The 24,868-nt window shown below is 42.5% G+C and overlaps 1 protein-coding gene across 1 annotated transcript in view; it reads left to right on the top strand.

Moving 5' to 3' along the window:
- The window catches only part of LOC124473714 (CUB and sushi domain-containing protein 1-like), a 386,561-nt gene that overhangs the window by 34,195 nt on the left and 327,498 nt on the right, over positions 1-24,868 (top strand). The window contains exon 3 of the mRNA XM_047029350.1: positions 20,761-20,873. Within this exon, the coding sequence (XP_046885306.1) occupies positions 20,761-20,873 (113 nt within the window). The remainder of the gene's footprint in view (positions 1-20,760; positions 20,874-24,868) is intronic.

Below are 24,868 nucleotides of genomic sequence, written 5' to 3'. Positions count from 1 at the left end.
TGGCAGTGAGACATCCAGCGACAAAAGAAGAACTGATATCCCAACATCCATCAGTCTTCAATGGACTCAGTGAGTTTGATGGAGAATATCACATTCCCACAGACCCCAACGTCACACCAGTCATACACGGATGTAGAAAAATACCACTTGCATTCATGGACAGACTGAAAGCCTCACTTGATAGCCTGCTGCAAGCTGATGTGATTGCACAAGTGACTGAGCCCACATCATGGGTAAACAACCTGGTAGTCACTGAAAAGAAATACAGAAACACTGGATCCCAGTGACTTAAATAAAGCGATCCTGAGACAGCATTACTCCATTCCCACGACTGATGAAGTGCTGAGCAAACTGGCGGGCAAGAAGATATTTTCTGTGCTTGATGAGAAAGATGGTTATTGGCAGGTGAAGCTTGACGTGGCATCATCGCGGCTGTGCACTTTCAACACCCCGTGGGGGAGATACAGATTCAAACGCATGCCTTTTGGAATCAAATCGGCAAGTGAAGTCTTCCAACAGCGCAACTGCGAAACATTCTGTGACATTCAGGGAGTCCATATCATAGCAGATTATATGATCATTGCAGCATCCACAGAAGTGGAACATGATGAAATACTACAAAAGGTAATAACGCGAGCAAAAGAAGCAAACGTAAAATTCAACAAAGAAAATATACAATTCAAAGTGGACAGTGTCAAGTACATGGGGCATGTGGTCACTGCAGAAGGAGTGAAGGCAGACGACACAAAAATAAAAGCCATCACAGCGATGCCGTCACCTGAGGACAAAGCAGGGCTACAGCGATTGTTGGGCCTGATAAAATACCTTGCTCAATACATTTCAGGTGAAGCCACCCTCACAGTGCCTTTGAGACAGCTGCTGCGCAAAGACAGGGTGTGGCTGTGGCAACATGAACATGATGCGGCCACCAAGAGACTCAAAGAGGCCCTTACCAACACACCTGTGCTCAAGTTTTTTGATCCAAGGAAACAGCTTGTTATACAGGCTGATGCATCTAAGGATGGGCTGGGAGCGTGTCTGCTTCAAGATGAACACCCAATAGCCAATGCATCAAGGGGCTCTTACTGGATCGGAGCAGAATTATGCTCAGATAGAAAAATAGCTTTTGGCCATTGTGTTCGCCGTCAAAAAGTTTCATCAATACGCCTATGGAGTGAGAGTTAATGTCCAGTCAGACCATAAGCCACTTGAGAACATCCTGAGAAAGCCTTTGGGCGCAGCACCATCCAGACTGCAAAGAATGCTACTGCAGCTACAGCGATATGACCTGGATGTCATCTACAAGCCAGGTAAAGAGATGTTGATCGCAGACACGCTGTCCCGAGCAGTCATACAGGACCAAGATACATCAGAAGACAACATGTCTGATGTGAAAGTGGTCTATGCCTTGGAGCCCACGGACGCTCTCAGCATAGGGTCACTAGAAAAGCTAAAAGGTGAGACACAGAAAGACGATGCCCTGCAACTTCTGCAAAGCACACACAGACAAGGCTGGCCACACCACAAGAAACAGGTGGACATGCGAATGGCACAATACTGGTCCATCAGACACACTGTGTCTGTGAGAGACGGCATAATGTTTGCCGGTGACAGAATAATCGTTCCGAATGTGATGAGACGAGATGTGCTGCAAAAGCTACACATGGCGCATCAAGGAATGCAGAGAACAAAAGCACTGGCCAACAGACACGTTTACTGGCCACGAATAGCGAGAGACATTGAACAAATGGTCGAGACCAGCAGTACATGTCAACAGTTCCAGCCCAGAAACCAGAGAGAGACGATGATTTCACATGACATTCCTGAGCTCCCATGTCACAAGCTGGGTGCGGACATCTTCGAAATACAAGGTCAGGCCTACCTCTTGATAGTGGACTACTTATCTAAATACCCAGACGTACTGAACATTAGGGACAAGACCGCCCACACTGTCATCATGAAAATGAAGTCAGTGTTTTCCAGACTGGGAATTCCAAAAGAGATAGTATGTGACCATGTTCCATTTGCAAGTCAAGAGATGCACAACTTTGCAACATCATGGGGCATAACACTCACTCATTCTAGCCCTGGCTATGCACAGTCTAACGGCCTAGCAGAGAGAAATGTGAAAACTGTGAAACAGGTGATAAAGAAGGCACAGCAAACCGGGACAGACCCTCATCTTGCACTTCTCACAATACGGAACACACCTGTTACGGGTATGGGCTACTCTCCTGCTCAAATGCTCATGGGCAGAATACTGAGGAGCACTCTACCAAGCTCCAGCGCCATTCTCCAGCCTGCAGTGCCCCAGGATGCAAACTCTGCGCTCCAAGGCCTACAGAGAAGACAGCAACAGTACTACAACAGAGGCACGAAGCAGCTTCCTGAACTGAGCCCTGGCGACACTGTGCACATGGAGACTGCACAGGGTTGGCGTCCAGCTGTAGTTACAGCAGGGCGAGCTGAACCTCGTTCCTACAACATACAGACATCGTCGGGGCAACGCTACAGACGCATCAGACGTCATCTGAGGAAAACGCCAGCCTGCACCCAGGTGAATTCAGCCTCTGATTCAGACTGCATGGATGAGGATCTGCCAGATTCGCCGTCTACAAGTACAGCAGAGACTATGGACTGTACTTCCTCTCCCACACCAAATCTGACTCAAACCAGGAGATGCCGAGTCATCAGACCCCCTGAGAGGTTCAAAGCCTTTCAAATGAGTCAACATTAAGGACTGTTGTGAATGGCGAATGGCCATAAAAAAAAAAGGATGGAATGTCAAATTATTATATATGTGAATTGTTCTCGTATGATATAGACGTCATTCAGTCATTTGTGTTGATGTAATCCAATTAGAAGAACATCAAACGTTGTATTGATGGTAGTTAATAGTGCACCAGTTTAATTTCATTTTGATTGATAAGCAGTTAAAATGATGATGTTTAATCTCCATGTTAAGAAAGGGGGATGTAGGATATTGTGCCGCGGACTAATACTGTTTAGGTTCATAACAGAGGCGCGGTGTGACACAGTTCAGTGTGTGTGATGAGCCAGGGAACGTAGGTTAGCGGCTTGTATGTTCAATTTGAGCACGTAATAAACATGGACTACTGGAAGTAATCTCAGTCGCAAGATTCCAATCGCCACCGGTCATAACCAACTATTACAGTTAAATTCTCGTGGTGTCAGCAGGGGGTGCTGCAGCACCCTCAGCACCCCTAGTTCCCTCGGCCATGGGCAGAATGGGAAAATGTGTCCAAACTTTTGACTCGTACTGCATGTATAGTATATACTATATAATGTATATTTATGTATAAATATATATAGTATATATCATTGTCCAATTCTCCCTGTCAATGATAGCACCCCTCAGCACCTGCATTAAAAATTATCTGCCGGCGCCCCGGTTGATATCACACCCTGTGGTATTTCTGCAGCTGTCTCTTTGCAGTTTTAGCTAGCTAGCTGTCTCCCAGAAGCTAACAAGCTACTGATCTGATGTTCTACTGTAGGTTATTGCTTGCAGGTTTGTGACGTTGTTACATTTGTAACTGTGGCTAACTTATTCGCTACCTTTAGCTTCACTTTTCACCACTTAAATTATGCCTAAACCTTAAAACGAAACCTTTGCGGAGATCCAAGCAATGCAATCGGGACCATGACGAAAATGTTGACACCGACATTGTCTATGTAGGCTAGTAGAAAATTGAGAGACAGGTTAGAGTGAGACAATAATAAATATATATGAGAGAGAATAAAGGTTGTGCCTTGCCAAAGGCAGACAACCGCAATAATAAAAGGTACCATTGTAAATTGACAACCTTTAGGAACAATTTACAAGGTAGATTATACATTGGATACTGAATAAGAGATGGGATCTTTTTTTAATGTAGAGAATGGTCTAACATCATACAGTATTGTATTTATTTATAGAGCAATATGCCAAACTATTTTGTCTAACAACCCCATTTTAAATATCTTAAAACATTTTGCCACTATATAAAAAAATGTCAATGGTTCACAATTTATTGTCAGTGTGTGTGTGTGCTGGGAGGTTGACTTTGACAGTTGGTTGCAAAGCATTATAACAGAATTTTTAATTGTTGAATCGCACACGGAATACTTTGATATGGGGCTGTGGGAGTGATTTAAATAATATAGTGTATTATTGTCTCATCTCACTCACACCACCACTAATGATATCAGGATGCTTGCATGTTGCGTGTTGAAGCTGAGAACAAGCGTGGCTGTCAATGCATCACTTGGAGGTGGTTGCTTGGATGCAAATAAAAAAAAGGTCTCCTTGATTATTTTTCAGGTAGTGTGTGAAAACACTTTTTCTTCTTTTTTTTTTACATTGTATACAACGTTTTGACATGTTCTGATTTGATCATTGTCCCCCAGTTTGATAGCCACTGAGTTAGATAAAGACTGGAAATAGACCTTAAGTGGCAGGACTTGTGCAGTCAATAACCCATTATCTTCTAAACCTCAAAATACAGCTCAGGCTAATACTTTAGGGAGAAAAGATTATTTAGAGAGTTGTAATCAGTGTTAGTTCTCAGCCTCCATTGACTACAAGGTGTTTGATTAAGGAATATCTTGTATAAAAATATAAATTCAATATCAGGTTCTGCAATGCATGGGTAGTGAGACTTCATGCTTCCAGTCTTTTGATGGCAACACTACATTAAGATTACATTAAATACAATATAACTACATAGAAATAGCTTTGTAATTAGGGGTTGGGAACCTTTTTATGTTGAGCTATTTTTTCATCTATTAAGTAAAACAGGGTGTATTGGGAGCCACAACAGATTAAAATTTGAGATGAAAAAACACACATGTAAGTAATCAACAAAAGTTTTTATTGCTATCCATCAAATGTATGAATACATGATAAACCCAACAAAAATATGTTTGGTTTGCTGTACACTAGGCCTTTTAATTTATGTTTGTAAATGAAGAACATAAATTAATCAGATGGCCACTGCCTTTTTCTTAGCACCTTCAGTATTAGATCCTAGAGTCTAAGCATCCAAAACTGGACTGACTGCGTTACGTAGCAGACGATCTGGTGATGAGTGGATGGAGCACCAGGCTTGATTTACTATTGGGTTGATGAAGTGATGGATCGCTGGTGCGTAGGTTTGATGCTTGTATGTATGTCTCTCCCCCCCCCCCCCCCCCGCCAACTAGAGAGGGTAAAATTTCTGGGGAAATTGTAGGGTGTGCTTGCTTGTGTCGGTTGCAGATAGGTCTGTTTGTTAACTGTAGTTTTTACAACTTTTCTGTACATTTTATATAAAAATGCCTACTCATTATTTATGAAGATTAATAATCCCATTTGAATCAAGCTGAACCCCCTTTGAAACAAGCTATTGTATAACAACGTTGTCACCGACAGTATTTCAGATGGAATCTCGATTCAAACAGTAGGCTACCTGGCTAGTAGGCTAACTGAAAATATGCCCCCAAAAACGTAACGTTGGGGGAAATAGCTAATTCAAAAGAAGTTTGCTGGAAGCGATCATTGTCAGTAATAATGCCAAATGCGACCATTTGGTTGCAGTCTAGAGCCCTGCGTGGAGAAGCTGTAAATTTTGCTACGAGAAAGCTAGACTAGCTGTTGTTGCTAGCCAAACTTCACTGTGGGGATTGTTTGAATGGGGCGAAAATTTCTCTGCTCCTGACTCATGCTGTCTTTTCGAGGCATTTTCCCAAAAAGTTGACTTTTAGCCTACTGTCAAACTTTGTCAGTCGCAATCCAACAGACCACTGGTAGGGAAGGGCACCCACGGGGAGCTTGAGAAGTTGAGTGTTTTTTTTGTTTTTGGGGGGGGCACCATCGTTACATTTATTCATTTAGCAGATGCTCTTATCCAAAGCGACTTCCAAGAGAGAGCTTTACAAAGTGCATAGGTCATTGATAATAACAACAAGATAGCCCCAAAGCATTGCGGGTAGCTAAAACATAAAGCACATATTGTGAACAACCAAAAAATAAGTGCTGAAGGGAAGAACCATAAGAGCATGTAGTTAAGCAAGTTACAATTAAACAACGTGAATCGCTAAGTGCGAGTGTACCTGTAGAAAAGCAAAAGCAGTAAAAATGAAAAAATAAGATTACTAAAATAAAATATTTTGCAGCGAGTACAACAGTTTAAATCAGTTGCCAGTCTCTAAGCAAGAGTTATTGGGATCCTTGAGGAAAGCATTGGGTCAAGCAAACCATTCTTAAGTGCCGTTGTACTCCTGGAACAAGTGCATCTTGAGCCTTCTCTTGAAGGTGGAGAGACAGTCAGTGTCTCTGATGGAGGTGGGGAGTTGATTCCACCACTGGGGATCCTGTTATGTCCGTCAGGACAAATTAATCTGTGTTCTTTTGTTAACCCTTACGCGCATGCGTAGTATGCAGCTGTGGAAGTTTGAAATTGTCAGTTATGTTGGTCTAGAAGTAAAGTGAGCTGCGTGCTAAAACCTCTCGTCCAGCGCCCTTATTAAACACAACATTTTGGCAACAAGGATGGCTGACTTTTCCCTTCCTCCTCCACCTCCTTTCCTCGCACTTCCAGGTGAGCCTACAATACCGTGGAATCGCTGGCATCAGTCATTTGAGACGCACCTTCAGGCTGTGGGGCTAGCCGGAAAACGGCATTGCTGAGGCACTGTTTGGGAGTCGAGGGACAGTGTGTGTCCCAGCATGCGCAACCCACCCTCTTCAGAGGATTCAGAACGCAGCAGCACGCCTGGTCTACAATCTACCCAGACGCTCCCACGTTACTCCGCTCCTCATTTCCCTCCACTGGCTACCCATCATGGCCCGCATCAGATTCAAGACCCTGGTACTGACCTTTCGAGCAGTGAACGGGACTGCACCCAAATACATCAAGTCTCTCCTGCAGCCTTACACCCCCGTCCGCCACCAACGGTCTTCTTCAGACAACCGCTTGGTGGTCCCACCGCTCAAGACCGCCCGGTCCCAACACAAGCTCTTCTCCTGCCTGGCCCCCCAGTGGTGGAATCAACTCCCCACCTCCATCAGAGACACAGACTGTCTCTCCACCTTCAAGAGAAGGCTCAAGACGCACTTGTTCCGGGAGTACAACGTTACTTAGGAATGGTTTGCTGAACCCAATGCTAGTTTCCTCAAGGATCCCAATGAATTCGCTGCGAAATATTCAATTTTAGTTAATCTTATTTTTATTTTTACAGTTGCTTGCTTTTTCTACAGGTACACTTGCACTTAGAGATTCATGTTGTTTAACCTGTTAATTAGTAGCGTCACATATATGTGATCGTTCGAAAGCGGGCCCCACAGAGTACCGTTACACGTGTGATTCTGAACATTCCAACCGGCTATTTTCCGATAGACAAAAACTATATGACAAACACTATAGTATGGCTTCAAAATGTACGATTAGGAGGCTAACAAGTAACACTAGCAGGTAGTAGCATTGCTACGAGTATTATGCTAGGTTGCTAGGTAATGGAAGCTCACTAAAGCTAGCTAGCTTTCGTTTTGAAAAAATAACTCACTCTGGTGGAAGCGTCGGTAATATTTAGAACTCACTCATCTAAAGGTTAATTGTAACTTGCTTAACTACATGCTCTTGTGGTTCTTCCCTTTGGCACGTATTTTTTGGTTGTTCACAATGTGTGCTTCTTGTTTTTGGCTACGCAATGCTTTGGGGCTATCTTGTTGTTATTATCAGTGACCTATGCACTTTGTAAAGCTCTATCTTGGAAGTTGCTTTGGATAAAAGCGTCTGCTAAATGAATAAATGTAAATGTGTGTTAAACGCTAGCCAACGACGGGGCAAATGCAGACTATGCAGGGACTGTGAAACTTTTGAATGACCAGTTTGCTGCCCCACAGAGTGCTTTATTGAGACGTTTTATGCATCAACTCCTGGGCGAGTCCGTCCATCAGTACGTCTCCAACCTGAAAGGTTTAGCTAGCCATTGTAAATTCGGCCCGTTGACAGACGAGATGATACGTGATCAATTGATTGAAAACACCACAGGCTAAAATCAGGGAGACGTTGTTACTCGAATAAGATGATTTGACGCTAGCTAAGGCTATCGCCATTGCATTCCAAATTGAAAGTGCAGCAGAATGTGCAGCTAAATTAACATGGACGGAATCATCATTGAGCCAAGCAGTACACATGCAGTCACAGGAGCAGCAGCAGCCATCTAACGCTGACTTGAATGTACCAGACCCAGAGCCTGTCATGCATCTCACAAGACAACAAGGGCCTCGTCAGGGTCAAAAGCAGTTTTCCTGCGGCAACTGTGGATCAAATACTCAGGCCACCAGAGCCCAGAACTGCCCTGCAAATGACCAAACCTGTCGTAATTGTGGAAGAAAAAATTACTTTGCAAGAATGTGTCGCTCCGCCCCCTCCAGGTCAGATGGACAAACTCCCCGTGTCTCACCCACCATAATTCGCCATGTAACATCAGGGCCCATGCAGTTCAAGTCATGTACAGTGAATATAGACACAGTGTGTATTCCCCTGCTGCTAGACACAGGTGCTAGTGTCTCCCTCCTGAATGCCAGTACGTACCATAAGTTTGTCCTTTCCCGTCCACTGGCCACGCCCACTGCTGTCCTACACGGGTATGGTGACTAAAACATTTGCCTGTTGGGGTCGATCGCAGTGACTGTTAGCTATGGTACTACGATCATGCCCTCCTTTGTCTTCAATGTGGCCCGACGAGGGGCAAATCTAATGGGGTCGGATCTCTTCATGGCATTGGGATTTTGACTCATTGACACAGGGGGGGCTGCCATCATGACTGTCGCTGCCGGACTGCATCAAAAGTGGTCATCACTGTTTGAAGGGCTGGGCTGTCTATCTGCCTTCGCCCATCAGCCCTTCCTCGACTCCTCAGGGACTCCAGTTGTCCAGCCATTGTGCCGTATTCCACTGGCCCTGAGGGATGGAGTGTCCATTGAGCTGCAGCGGCTGCTGGATGCTGGTATCATTCAGCCGGTTGATGCTTCACCATGGATTTCGAACTTGGTTGTGGTAAAAAAAAAAAACGGGGGCTCTCCGCGTCTGTGTGGACCGCCGCGCAGTCAACAAAGCAGTCATCCCAGACAGATACCCACTGCCCACATCTGATGAGCTCACCGCACAATTCCACGGCTTTTCCAAACTGGATCTCAGAGAGGGCTATCTCCAGGCGCCCTTCCACCCTGAAAGCAGAAACCTGACGGCCTTTGTTTCACACCTTGGTGTTTTCCGCTACACAAGGATGCCGTTTGGCCTTAGCTCCTCCTGCTTCCAAAAGGTCATGACCTCAGTGCTGGCAGGTGTTCCAGGTGTTGTGATCTACCTTGATGATGTGGTGGTACATGGTGCTACTATCGCTATCCATGACAGTCGCCTGCAAAGTGTGTTTGAAGCCCTCGCCAAGCACAATCTGACCCTCAATGTCAGCAAATGTGTTTTTGCTGTGCCGGCCATTGACTATGTCGGCTTCCGGCTTTCCACTGAGGGCATCTCTCCCCTTCAGTCTAATGTAGAGCCCATCCTGTCTGTTCCCGAACCAACCTCGGCTGCCCAGCGTGCTTCATTCCTTGGCATGACGGGATAATCAGTGTGGGACTAGTTTAAGTCCACTTGTCTACTTTTTTTCAAGGCAAAGTCACAAATCAAATTGTTGAAGTCAAATTGGCAAAGCAGGTCAAACTCGTTTTACATCCCCTTCATGCAAATTCATTGTTGGCTTGCATGCTTTGATACCGGCAACGACACGTGACGCTAAGAGAACGTGGACTTCACTACAGGTGGGTAAATGCATCAACAATGTTCTATTTCTTTTTTGTGCCGGGGCCCCCTAGTGGCCGGGGCCCCTGCCCATTGCACAAACGCGGCCCTGCCTTCTGGCAGCTGCATTGAGAATCTGTATTATTTTCAAAATGATTTACATAGTTACAAAAGTTCTCTCAATAGATACAAGACACAATTTGGAACAATAATAAGCATATCCTTTACATTCCAAAGTCAACTTGCCTATCAAATGTTCTTATTTTCTTCCAGTAGTCTTTTACAAGTAAATAAACAATAACCAAAGATATATTGCAAAACATTACTAGCCATTTGTCTCCTCTATTCCTTGTTACCTACTATGGTTAATTCTGAAATGAACACACAACCACAATAGTCATTAATCAAACACATAAACATTGTCAATATTAAACATACACATTGATAACCTGATGCTCTGTACGTCTTACTGAGCTAAACGCTATCAAAATGCATACAACACGTGTTATTCTCATGCCGCTTTGTACAGAGTTTAGTTACCGTATCAGCTAACAATCGAAAATACAAATATTGTGCTTTTAGACACTTAACATTCGGCTGGCATGTTAATAAAACACAAACAAAACAATTTCACAACACAACAAAACAACAAACACAAACAAAACATATTCTAAAGTTCAAGAGCACAAATACAAATTTTGTACCTGAAAAGGGGAGATATCAATGAAGACTCTTGGACACGATGCATCCCTTCTGGCAGCCGCATTGAGAAGTAGGCATCGTGACCGAAAGGTCAAAACTCCCCCTACCGGCCTCTGCAGGCATGATTAATCAATCACAACTCTCAAACGGCTCAACAAATCGATCATAGATTAACATTGTATATAAATGAATTTCCATTTCATGCCCCTTTTACTGCTTTTAATACCTATTGAACTTATTGATCAGCTTCAAAAATAAAATAAATCAACCACAAAATCAATCTATCACATATACGAGAGAGGGAAGACTTGAGAGACACCGAAATAAAGCACTGAAATAATCTAGACGAGATGTTACAAAGGCAAGAATCACAGTTTTAGAAGAGCCCAAGATGCTCTGACCCAGTCATCTAGCCATCACAATTTAGCCCTTGTCACAGTCTCTCAATTCCTTGCCCATTTTTCCTGCTTCTAACACATCAACTTTGAGTAAAAGATTTTCACTTGCATGCACCTCAGTGGAGGTTGGGGACATGGACTCCGAGTGGGCCATGTCCAAATACTCTGTTGTAGAGGCGGCTGGCAGAATCTGTGGTCATAAAATCACAAAATCAACCTAAGAACCCGCTGTGGACACCCCTGATGAAGGCAGCTATCAAGCTAACGAATGAGGCCTTTTGGGTTTGGTTGGCCCAGGGGTCTTCGGAAACAATTAAGCCGTTGCTACGAGCCATCTGATCCCGGTATGACTAACACTAAACACGTCTCCAGTGTATGTTGGACAAAGTTGCCCCTTGTTTCCAATCCTGTTTGTGATATTCATGGACAGGGTCTCAAGGTGCAGCAGGGGTGAGGAGAATTTCCAGTTCGGAAACCTCAGAATTGAGCCTTTGGATTTTGCAGCTTAGGTGGTTCTGTTGCCTTCATCAGACCGTGACCTTCAGCATGCAGTGGTTTGCAGCTGAGTGTGAAGCAGATGGGATGAAGGTCAGTCAGCACCTCCAAGTCTAAGGTCATGGTTCTCTGCCAGAAAACAGTGGGGTTTGGGAGTGAGCTGATGCTCCAAGAAAAGGAGTTTAAGCATATCAGAATCTTGTTCACGAGTGATGGGAGAAAGTAACGGGAGATCAACAGGTGGATTGATCCAGCGTCAACAGTGATGCGGGCATTGTACAAGACCGTTGGAAGGAAGAGGGAGCGGAGCCGAAAGGCAAAGCCAGATTTACCAGTTAATCTACGTGACCTCACCTATAGATAAGACCGAAAAAAATAGATTGTGGATACAAGTGGTCGAAAAGAGTTTCCTCAATAGGGTGGCTGGGCTCAGCCTTAGAAATGAGGTGAGTAGGTTGAACATCTGGAGGGAGTTCGTAATATTTTTTCATTCCTTATTTATTTCAGGGACAATGCACACTAATCAACAGCAAAACTGTAAGTGCGCCAGAGTTACCCAGAGAGGCTAATTTTCATCTGCTGTCCCCAGCCAGATGTTTAAAGGCAGCCTAAAATTACAAAATAACAAATAACATACTAAAGTTAAAATAAGTCAATAAACATACAGTAACGTAGACACACCAAGTTCACATATAAGCAACAGAAAAGTGTACTTGCAGTACAAGCGCATATATAGCACTGAGGCACAAAACATACATCAACACGGCAAACACATATATAAGCAAACAGTACATCAGTGCTCATACCTGACCAACAAACCATTCCTTAAGGCTATGTTTAAATGTTTTGTATGTGTCTTTTGTGCGTATGTGTGATGGCAGAGCATTCCAAGTGTGTGCTGAATTACAGAAAATGCTGATTTGCTAAAAGAGCTAGACCTATGTGAAATAATACTATCACCTCTTGAAGCAGATCTAGAGTGTCTACCATTCTGAGTGCGCTGTTTAATAAAATCACTAAGCGGAGGTGGAGCCATACCGTTTAAAATTTTAAAAACCAAACATACATCAGCGAATTTAACAAGGTTCTCTCCACTCAAAAATATTATGTTTGATGAGGATATTGCAATGATGGTGACTTTTTATTTTTTTATCAAGTGTTTTTAAAGCTTGTTTATGGAGAATATGGATAGATTTAACGTTGTGCTGCTGGCTTGTGCCCAGCTGGTTAAACAGTAGGTCAGATGGGGGATAATCATTGCATTAAAATACAGTTTTGCAGCCTGCATTGTTAGACCGTTTCTTATATATCTAAAATTCACGAGGTTAAAGACATTTGTTACATGTTTTACCTGTTTTTTAAAGGAGAGATTAGAATCAATAAAGATTCCCAAATATTTAAAATCGGATACTACCTGTAGCCTTTTACCAGCAACATAAACATCTGGTTCCGGTGATACCTTGCAAGCCCTTTTTTTGAAGAACATACAAATAGTCTTCTTAACATTCAGATGAAGGCAGGAATCTGCAAGCCATTTACACATTGGTCATTGTGGATGTGAGCTTAAGTGCAGCTTGTTCTGTGGTAGAGCCGCTGCTGTCGAAACAAACCAGTTGAGGGGGTTCGGTTATCTGACTTAGATGTCTCCTGGGCACCTTCCTTTAAAGGTTTGCTGTGCACTTCCAGGAGATACCTGGGTTGACACAGAACTCCCTGGAGGGATTATATATCTCATCTGGCCTGGGAACGCCTCACAATCACCCATGAGTAGCTGGAAAACGTTGCTGGGGAGAGGGACGTTTGGAATACCCTGCTTAGCCTTCCACCGTGACCCGACCCAGATAAGCAGATGAAGATGGCTGGATGGATGGATAAATTACATAAATCTAATCAGTTGAAGATTTTGTAGTTATTTGTGGTTTTAATCAAGATCGGTTTCATGTCAACAAATGTTTCACCATATAGGAAATATTTTGTACATACCTGAGGTACTAGACACTCCTGCCTCGATCCCTCCAAATTCTATCTGAGGTAATTGGTGGCCAAGGCCCGAAGCGGCGAAGCCACCTAGAGGGTTTCTACTTATTCTTATTGGGGGCCTTCGGCGAGCACAAACCATTGTTCTCTATCATGTATATTTCTTATTAGTGTGTTTGCTGCAAGCAAAAACACTATTGTTATTCTGCATACTTATTATTAGTGTGTTTGCTGCAAGCAAAAACACTATTGTTATTCTGCTACTTATTATTGCTGTTCAGCATTCTCACAATTGTTTTTCAACTTCTGAGTTCTTCCTCCGTTTTTTGGCCTTTTACTAGTCCTACATACTTTCACCGATTCCTACAATTTTGGTATCAAAACGTTCGGCTCCTTCAGGAGATGTTGGCTATGACTTTTGGTATTTCTCACTATTATACTTTTTAAAGAATTAAGTTTTTTGTGCCAATTATTCTCCCATTAAAGGTAATGGTAAATCCTTTCAAATCATTCAAAAGCTTCCTCCTCTTTCAAACTTAACTACTTCAGCATACTTTCAGCTAGAGACAACATTCAACCTTTAAAATGTTCACAACCCATTCAGCCATAACCAAATGATTCCGCTTTTTTCAAATATTCAATCAATTTTGAATCGTGACAGTTTTAAATACATGAAAAATGTTGCTCCTTCTGGATTTTTATGATTGAGAAGCCAGCAGAGTGGCACGCTCTTTTTCTGATATTCAACTAAATTGTCAAACAAATTCCTCTGACGTTCATATAGTTTAACTTACAGAGACAAGTTATACCTTAAAATGTAGGATAACTTGTCATCTTTCAGCCAATGTAACTACTAAAGATTTTCAGATTTTCACATTTACAGATTTTCAGCTATGAGCCTTGAAGCGAGAGCAGCCTTTCAAATTCTCTCACTAACTTCAATGGAGAGGTGGGTAAAATTCGTCAGAGCATTTCGAAAGGAAGACGATTTTAAAACCGCCTGTAGAGTCGTATTTCTTACCGCACAGACATATAAAGGACATCTCTGGTTTCGGCAGTCTTTGGTCTCGGAAAATATCCACATTTTTGGGATTGGACATATAGTTTTGCGTCTAGGTTAACTTGTTTGAGGTGTGGATGCTAGCTAAATGTGTTATTCTCTCTGCCCAGCTCGGTAGCGAGTACAGCTGCTCCATTGCCGTGGCAACCAAACAAACACACCCCAGTAAACCAAAAGGAACACGTTTTCGAAACTGCAGGTAGAGTTTATTTCTGACTGCACAGACATATAAAGAATATCTCTGGTTTCGGCAGAGTCTTGGGTCTTGGAAAATATCCTATTTTTTGGATTGGACGTACAGTTTTGCGTCTAGGTTAATTAGTTTGAGGTGTGGATTCTAACTTCATTTCTGTTATTCTCTGCCCTGAGCGCTTTCGCAATCATAGCTGCACCATCACCGTGGCTTCCACACTGCCTCTTTTGTGTGACTCACACATTTTTAAAATGTACTTCAGCTTTCGGGTATTTTTCTCATTTCTGTATTTTCAGCAATAAAAAAATGTGTCTTTCAAAAAAAGTTCAGCTCCGTCAGGAGATGTGTGCTATGTGTTTTGGTATTTCTCACTTTTATACTTTTTAAAATATTAAAGTTTTTGTGCAAATTATTCTCCCTTTAAAGGAGACATGACATGAAAACTTCATTTTATTAGGTTATTTAACATTAATATGAGTTCCCCTAGCCTGCCTTTGGTCCCCCAGTGGCTAGAATTTTCGATAAGTGTAAACCAAGCCCTGCGTGTTCTTCTCCGCCTTTGACAAAATGAAGGCTCAATTTCTCTGTTTGAAAATCTCCCCCTAGTGACGTAGATAGGGGGAAGGTTACCTCTCCTCTCTCTGCTTTGCCCGTCCAGATCATCTGGCCCTCCCATGAGAAACTGAGCTACCACCGTGCAAGGGCGAGTGCAATATCGGTTTTTCCTGGAGAGACATCACGGCGAGCAAACAAACGAAGCATAACAGTTGCTCAGTGCTGGGATGTACAAATCAAAACAAAAGTATTTTTTTTGTTCCATCATCCAAGCTTCTGCACAACCAGTATCTTAATTTTATTTTCGCTGGAATTGCGCCGACACAACTTCACAAAGTTTTGTATGTCTGCGCCAAACATTTCAGCCTCTACTGTTTCCTCAACTTGAGCCGATACAAAACTGGCCTTGCTGAAATAAAATTCTGGATCATTACTAACTCTCCTTGGTCAAGCTACAAACCTTGGACAAGTAAGTTAACTAACGCTATATAATTTTGTTGCTTTACTGTATATGGTGACCTAGCTTGCTACCCTTAGAATGTGGCTGTAACATTAGCTCTGCAGCTAACAGCTGAGTTACTGTTGCTAATGTAAAGATAGATGGCATCAAGTATGTGTGTGAATACAAACACTAACGCCAGTGTTGTACACTTCTTTGTTATTTGGATAACCATTATGCTGTTGGTGTTATGGCACAGGCGATATCCGCCTTTCTCCACATTGAAATTATTTGAGTGTGCACCTCTGCAAACCAGGGTGATCAGATGAGAATGGGCAAATTCGAGGCATCTTACAGCAACGGGGCTACGAGCTAGCTGAGTTACTGTCGCTAATGTAAAGGTAGATGGCATCAAGTGTGTGTGTGAATACAAACGCTGTAACGCGAGTGTTGTACACTTCTTTGTTATTTGGATAACCGTTCTGCTGTTGGTGTTATGGTGCGCGATATCCGTCTTTCTCTTCATTGAAATGACTATGAGTGTGCACCTCTGCAAACCAGGGTGATCAGATGAGAATGGCTAAATTCGAGGCATCTTACAGCAACGGGGGCTACGAGCCATTGCGATACATCCGTTGTAAACATTAGCGCCTGTTGCCGCCCCTCTCCTCCTCATTAGCATTTAAAGCTACAGACACCAAAACAGCGCGTTCTGAGGAAAGCTCATTGTGGGACTACTCGTAGTGGCTATAATTCTGCACCATGGCTGAATTTCGGGAAAGAGACTTCAGATACAGTATTAGGGGACCACTAAGGCCCATATAAAAGCATCCAAAAACAGCATTTCATGTCTCCTTTAAATTGTAACTTGCTTAACTACATGCTCTTATGGTTTTTCCCTTTGGCACTTATTTTTTGGTTGTTCACAATGTGTGCTTGTTTTGGCTACCCGCAATGCTTTGGGGCTATCTTGTTGTTATTATCAGTGACCTATGCACTTTGTAAAGCTCTCTCTTGGAAGTCGCTTTGGATAAAAGCGTCTGCTAAATGAATAAATGTAAATGTACTGTAGACTCACGGTGTACCGTACACAACTTTTACTCACGGTGTTCCGTACACGTCACCTAAAACACGCCAGACAATAAATATTACTGCCGGGTTAATTGTGTAATTGATACTGTTACAAGGTTAATTTTCTCCCGCTTCCAGCTAAATCAAATTGACATTAGTTGGACTTTTGCTGTCAACAAGAGCACAGTAAATAGCGAAGCTCCCCCTACCGTCGAATCAAAATGGTGCCGGGATAGGAATTTGCATAGCAGTTAGCTAGCCGGAGCCATAATTTCGTAAGGGAAACTGCTCTCTAAGCCTTGTTTTATCAACTTACAAATGTCTATTTCAAACAAAAACATATTGAAGTATGTTTTTACGTATCATTTCATACAATTTTGTTGTTTTAAAATGACTTGTTTCAGTCTTGATTACGCGATGGTGTACTATTTATTTATTCGCTGTAGATGCTTTTATGAATCAATAGGTGCGTTCGACATGGACTGCGGCTGCATGAAACGACCGGCGAGAGTAGCCGCTTGCAGTCGGGGAGGAGTTGAAAACGGCTCTATGAAGTCGGACATTCCAGCTTCTCGTGGTTTGCTGCGTTGATGTCAGTCATGGCCGATCAAGCGCTGTTTGCTTACTTTACTTTATTTATAATTTAACTTGGTCTTTCCGTTAGTGAAGAGGCTGACTAAAACCTTTTCTTCAACACATTTTTTATTCAATTAAACTTTTTTGAGCGTTGGCGAAACTGAAGGTGTCCGAAAATTACAAAACACGCGTCAAAGTTGTCGTGTGTGAGTCTGGCCAATCATGAAATAGCTGTGTCGTCACTTGAACCCGTGCAGTTGCTCTTGAGAAAATGCGCTCGGCTACACAGCCGGCAGTTCTCGAATCGATCTCACGGTACTTTGATGGCGACGTCACTGTGACGTATCCTCGGCGCCGTCTCAAGTCAGACAAAAAGTCTAACCAAAATTCACTGTTTCAAGTCAGCCGGCTGCGGCGCCGCATGAAGTTGGGTCATGTCGAACGCACCTATTATGTCCTACACCAGCTTGCGATCCACTTTTAGGTCAACCCACCACTTGAGAAACACAGTCCTACACATTATTAGACAAACTGGAATATTAGACATCCCAAAGCCTACAATTTACCCCTTAAATAGCCTATAACAAAGATGGGTGTTCGTTTTTTAATCCTTAATGTAAAACAATTCCACTCGTCCCGGACAAGCCTTAATGTTGAGCCCTGTACATGGCTAGACTGTTCAGAATCCATCATATCTTGGACACCCAAAATCAGCGAATCTCGCAGCCAAATCAATTATATATAAAGGCCTTTATGTATGGCTACAAACCTCTGCTTAGACGTCCCATAGTCTACAATTGACCCTTATAAATATAGGCTAGCAAAGATGGGTGTTCATAACCAGGTGCAACAGGTGCCTCGAGAGGATTAAAGAGTTATGACAGCAGATGCTGTCTTCCTCTTGTTGGGCAACCAACAAGTTGTTTATCTGATCTGATTACAATTTACTTTCTAAGTTTCCTACTGTAGTTCAGAGAGAGAAGTGTGTGTATGTGTAATAGAGATAGAAAAGGAGAAAGAAAGAGATTGTAAACTGGTCTATAGGATATTTGACTTCGGTGCAGTGTGGAGTATGTATTTTAATCACAGGGTCTTTGTTGAGTGTGAATGTATACGTGTGTGTGACTCCTGTGATTGATGCAGTAGCGCTGAGAGTCAAGGAGAGTCTTGCCTGCTGGGCCATGTGATGGATCTACCAATATATTGTGACTACAGCACTAGAGGCTCCAAAGCATGCTCACCTTAAAGCATGACAGATGGCACAGATGTTGAACACTATGATTCTCTAGCCTACTCATGTATATACTAAATACAGTATATCCACACCCAATATTAGAGCATAGTAACCCATTAATGGAGAGCACCATTCGGATATTATATGGTAAACTGCATTTCAGTGTAGGGTATGTGTCTACATCAGTGGGGCTTGAGACTCAAAAAATTGGGAAGGAGAGGAGGGTTTTGTGTTACTTTACACTAGTGGGCTACTTATCTCTACTTTCTTCTGTTCTGTCACGTGTGTGCAGCAGAGAACGTGGACCCATATGTAGGAGAGCAGGCAAGCAGGATCAAAAGAAAAAGGATTATTAAATCAACCCAAAAAAATAAAACATGAAGAGCAGACTGCTCACATGATGGGACCAGACCAAAAAAATGATTAGACACTGCACCAGTTAAGCAACCATAAATACTAAAGGACTAAACTAGACACAGGTGCATGGTACTCTTTGTAACACAGACACTTAGCAAGACGCAGGTGCAGTTAATCTCTTACACTTAATAAGACAGGGAGAACACACACGGTTATTATGTTCAAATATAGAAATAATCAGTCTTTCAATTTAATGCAAACTCACTATACAACGAAGCTAAGGTAATGCAGTTATGTTAAGTCTATCCCTATCTCCCATAAATATTTTTTAGATACCATATACCATATTACCCCAAAAAGTATGGAAAAAAGTGGCCAGGTGAACAAGATGGAAAGATCTAATCACTGTAGGCATTGCATGAAACTAAACCTTGTGGGTGCGTAATGTGTCATTAGGTGCATTCGACTTCAGGCAGCGCCGGCGTCGCCTGCAGCCGGCTGCCTTGAAGCTGAGAATGCCATTGGCTGCTTCAAGTCAGCCGGGCTGCAGGCGTCGCCGGTGCTGCATGAAGTTGAACATGTCTATTGTTAATCCAATGAGGAGTGGGCGCAGCACCTCCATACGTTGGAGTGAACATTTTAGATCTCTGATTTAAAAAGGAAAAACAGAAAATGTTCAAATCTGGAATTATTAAAAACAAAGCAAAAATTAAGTGTGTTATGAGTTATTCTGCCTGTGGGAGGGTCCCACTCACTTGCAACAAGCTAATGTTGCGTTAGCTGTGCAAGTATCCAAAAACTGGAAAAATAAACCTGAAATCTGTTTGTGTTTATACGTGTATTGCTGTATACTCTGTCTGTGCTTCTGTTTGTGGTAAATCGACAGGAGGAAGGGGACTGGCTTTGAGCAAGTGATGTGTGTGGACTTCATCTCCTCTAATAGTAAAACATTGGAAAAATTGAAATTGTGCACGGTGGGGTTTGTTAAGGTTTAAAATTTGTGGTTTGGGTTCAGGCAAGGTTTTAGGGTTAAGTTTAGACCAGAAGTCCACCCAGGAATAGTAAACTAAGGGAAAAACATACTTGCGAAGACATTTTCTTGGTCTTATGTCTTGTTTTTTTCTTATAGGGTGTTAGGGTTAGAATTACATTAAGGGTTGGGGTTTAAGTTAAAGTGGGATAGTTGCAGGGTCAAGGTAAGGGCTAGGGTTAGGTTTAGGGGTAGGGAAAACTGGATTTTGAATGAGTCAAAAAACTAAAATTGAAATACAACCTTGTGTGTCTCACCTCCTACTGAGGACAGGCTCTCTTTGTGGCCTGTTCTTGTAGGTGTTTTGGTACCATAGGGTTAGAGCCTATTACCTGTCTATCAAGGTGACAAGTGAGGCTCAGTGTGTGGTTTTCCATGAGCATGGTTCTGATGTGTACAGCCCCTTACATCTCCATGGCTAAAATGGCCAACATCCACAACCATTAGAGATGGAGCAGATCAGGCACTTGATTCTCTGCAGGTTTAGCAGGTATGTGTGCGTGTCTAGCTCTGTTTGTGCGTGCATGTGCGTGTATTGAAAGGTATAAAAGATGCAGGGCTGCCATATCTCCAGCCAACACAGAATGAAAGATTCATACACTGCTCAATTCTGAAAAGAGAAACACCGAATTGCATGTAGAACAAACATTAGAGGGCATGTTATTGGACGTAACAATAGGGAAAATTAAGGATTGATCAAAGTTATGTCAGGAATGACTGAATACTTACTAGAGAGAAGACCAAAGTGGTGTGGCTTGAGGTAATGCTATTTCTCATTGACATGTAGAATGTGATTTTAACAGCAATGTAATGTTACATGATATACATGATAATGTGTATTATAATACACGTAATATTATAATCTCTCTCTCTCCGTCTGTGCAGGTTGTCAGGGTTCATGTTGCCGTCTCCCATCGTCAGTACAGGCTCTGTCCTGGCACTCTGGTTCACCACAGACTTTGCTGTAAGCGCCCAGGGCTTCAAAGCCATCTATGAAGGTGAGAATGAACATCAGCTGCTTTTGATTTTCCAGCATGTTGCCATATGGAATCAATAATAGCTTGTGTGGTTGCTATCATATTCCCTTTGATACCAGCCACACAATTTCTGACAAACCTTTGTTATCTGCAAAAGTCTAACCACATATATGATAATTCACCCCAAAAAGATGTTGCCTTTTCCACACCTTTTGAATGAATGGCCCTTTGTGGCCAAAGATGTAATGAACTGACACTACAAGTATTCTATTTAACTATGTCTGTTTCGATGGTGCTTGTTTTTCATTGACCCAAAGGTTACAGCTTAAGGAAATTCCAGTAGCTGTTAGTGCAGATCCACTTGGTTACAGTTATAATATTCTGGGGCTGTTGACCCTTCAAACCACTTTGACCTTACACTGTGTTTGTTATTGTTGTGTTGAGCTTGCTTATAAGCAACAATGTTGAGCTGTCATTCAGTAGCTACTGTAAAGTAACGCATGTGTGAGCGTTTGAGGGTAGCTGTGTCAATGCACGGTCATGTTGCAGCTCGGCATCTCTGCTTAGAACATCTTAGGTGGAATTGGCCGAGTATGAAGAGCTTCTCATCTATTTACCATGAGGTCTAAATATCTTGGGTGTTTCACCTGCTAGGAAATAGACCTGAGACAGGGGAATCTCCCTCAGGAGAGCAGCTGCATGAATGATGCACTAGCATGGCACTTAGCTTGAACCTTTCTAAGGACTGTCTTGTTGATGTTTTTACTCTGCTCTTTAAGGGACACATACCATACAGTAGATTAGCCATTGCTATGGTGTTGTGATGTGCCATTTAAAGTCACTCTTCTGCATGTATGATATACTGGCCTATTGTCATGTGCTAAGATAAAAAAAATAGCTTGACAGGGAGAAATGTACATTGCATTTGATAGAAAACAAACTGTCCATGGGCATGAGTACATTTGTGTAGAATTGCAAAACAAACGACACATCTCAGTTATCAAAAGCTAAAAACATTCATGCAGGGACAGGATAATGCTTTGTGTCAAATGTTCGTTTTGAGATCCAATGCACACTTGTTTAGGATATACAGAACTAGTGTAAAATGATGCTGCTACGTGATCTGACAACACTTTACATAAATCCCTTATCACTTATATCCCTCCCCCTTACTGTTCCTTCATACACTTTTTTGAATAACCTTTACTGCTAACCAGTGGGGAACCGTCAGGGCCCTCTAGGCCCTCAGAAAGGGCCTAATATATTCAAAAAATATGTATTTTAAAAGTAATCTGTTATAATTGTATTTATTAATCCATAATTTTACAATGTTTCTGAAATAAACCCTTCAATCCTTCCCTATCCAGTTTATGTTGTAATGTGAAGAGTTAAATGAAAAAATCCCGTTTGGTCACCCTATCAGAATTTTGCTGCCTCTGTTGTTGGGAGGAAAATGCTATGCAGCTAGCTCTGTGATTGTAGCCTGGTCCTAACCAGACCCTCGTACATTTCATTTGTACAGAGGGTCTGGGATCTCTCCATTGACAAACGTTAACTTCCTTGAAGGCGGGTCCTCTGTTGAAGTTTAAAACTATTGGATCTGCCCAGAGCCACTCTGATTTGCCATAACCAATCTCAACAGTTCGCCTTAGCCAACTCCTTCACCACACTGTAACGGAGCTAGCTGCCGTAGCTGGAAAATCAAACTTTTCCCGAACCCCGTGGGGAGGAGGGCCACAACATCATGGCCACCAACAAAACTAAGCAAGGAATATTCTTGCTCCGGCTTTAACCTATGGATATTCGGCAGCGTTGCCACAACCGCAGAATCAGAGCCTGTTTAAGGAGAGCCTGCCCACTCCCTATTAAGCCCCATTGTACCGAATTTTGTTGCAGTTCCACCAGAGTTCCACTGGGAGTGATCGCGGTCGAGTGCAAAATGAATGGGAGTCTATGGAGCTAAACGGCTAAATTTGTCTCTTTCGCCTGATTGTTGTTGATAAATCTCAGATTTGATTATAGTTTTTGCATGTTCAACATGGATTACAGGTCAAAAGTTGAATGAACGAGTACTTACGTCCTTTCGATTTCTTACAGGGTAAGTTGTTGTTGCCCATAACACGCTAGCATTCTGCTAACGAATGTTGATTGGTTAGTGAAGGACTGGCTACGACCAGAGATCCCGCTTGATGGCATCCGAAGCAGAACCAGAATGTCAGAGCATTAGCAACATTAGCAACAACATTAGCAAGCCAAAACTCTTTCCAGCATGTGTATTGACAGGGAGAGCCTAACCTGTCAGCTGTGTTGTCGATGCCTCGAGAGTACAGTGGAAGTAACCAGAGCTTGCCGTCAAGCAGTAGCTCTGGTCATACGATGTGTATGACGTCAATGTCATTTTCAAAGGCTTTTTTGAACCGAAAGGCAACTTTAAAAAAAATCTAACACCCAGTGGTGTGTATTTTTTTTGCTTCCCCTTTCGATTTCAGAATTCAAATTACTGGACAAAAAATTACATCCTGAGAAAAGTGGATTTTGAGGGGTATAGCTCCATAGACCTCCATTCATTCTGCACTCGACCGTTAGCGCCCTCATATGGAACTTGAGTGGAACTGCAAGCAGTTCAGAACCCGGAAGTTTCCTGAGAGTGGGAGTTCTCTCTTTATTAGACATTCTCTGGCAGAATAGCTTCGCTCGCATCTTTCTCCGCCGCCATTACTGAACTGATCAAACTAGTGCACGACATTAACGTCATTGTTCTCAGCCACTCCCTGTGTTCGCTGATTGGACCTGCAAATTTTTTTTTTCTGGAAACCGACTTCAAAGTCAAGCTCCCAGACCTAGTACAGAACCAAAATCCAAATTGAGCGGAAGTACGTAGGAGGGCAGAGCCAGGCTTCTGTGATTGGTGGTCCAGCTATGAATTTTACAGAGGGCCGCTTGATAGAAATGCAATGAAAGACTAATTGGCATTGACAGTAAAATTGACCAATCATATCTTCCCTATAAATGGGTGGGCCTTGTTATCGCTAACTTTATGACAAGTTCCGCCCGCTGTGGGAACGGAGAAACGCAATCACAAGCCTAATAAACTAGCTAGCCTGTTCGTTCACTTCACAAGGGAAGCTGCGAGTAACGTTCCCACTAGTGAGGAGGACATTGTTTCACATTTGTTATGCGCCGTTTTCTAGGTTAACTTTTAATGAGAAGTTGGAGTTAATCGGCAAAGGAAGACCTACACCAGAACTTAATTTTGTGCAGAAAACCAAAGCTTATGAGAGCCTATGTTATAGTGTTGTGCAGAATGACAGGTCAATCTGTAGGCTAACTATATGTACCAACGCACAGGGGCGGCTCCAGAATATTTTCAGTGGAGGGGCACAGGGGGGAGCAGCCGTGAATTGGGGGGGTGCATCGAATTAAGTAATTAATACAAAAGTAATGTCACCACTGACATTTTTAATTCAATTAATGGGCATTATAGCAACACAAACATTTAGTTTCCTTAAATTGTATGATACCATATCAAACCATATAAACCACACCATATAATTTTGTTAATTTCCAATACTTTTTTTCAACAGACTCACTACCTCATGTTTTGTACTTAAGTATCGTTAGGTTACACTCAACGTCACTAACCCTCTTCTACAATACCGAAGCACTATGATGAGAAAATCAATGAATGCAGTACTTAGTGTAACTACAATTGACTCAAAATGTTACCCAGATAGCAGAGTATGGAGGACAAACGTTCTGCTCTCAATTGTAATCACAACGGAGAGTTCCAAGCGTCAACAAATGCAAAACTGAACTTATTGCTCATTTAACATTGTGATAAAAAAAAACACAATTGTGAGATTTTATGTACAATACGATGTACGCTGATCGACCTAGCTTGGAATGCCCATGACAGACTGAGGTGGCTTTGTTTTAGTTTTACAGTGCTTAAGTGTGATGACATGGTTGCGTTTTGATGTTTTTGGTACATTGGGCTTCATATAACATTTAAATTT

Source organism: Hypomesus transpacificus, chromosome 11, assembly GCF_021917145.1.
Source record: "Hypomesus transpacificus isolate Combined female chromosome 11, fHypTra1, whole genome shotgun sequence".
Taxonomy (NCBI): Eukaryota; Metazoa; Chordata; class Actinopteri; order Osmeriformes; family Osmeridae; genus Hypomesus; species Hypomesus transpacificus.
The sequence above is the reverse complement of the archived record's forward strand: the minus strand, read 5'-3'. Positions and strand labels throughout refer to the sequence as shown.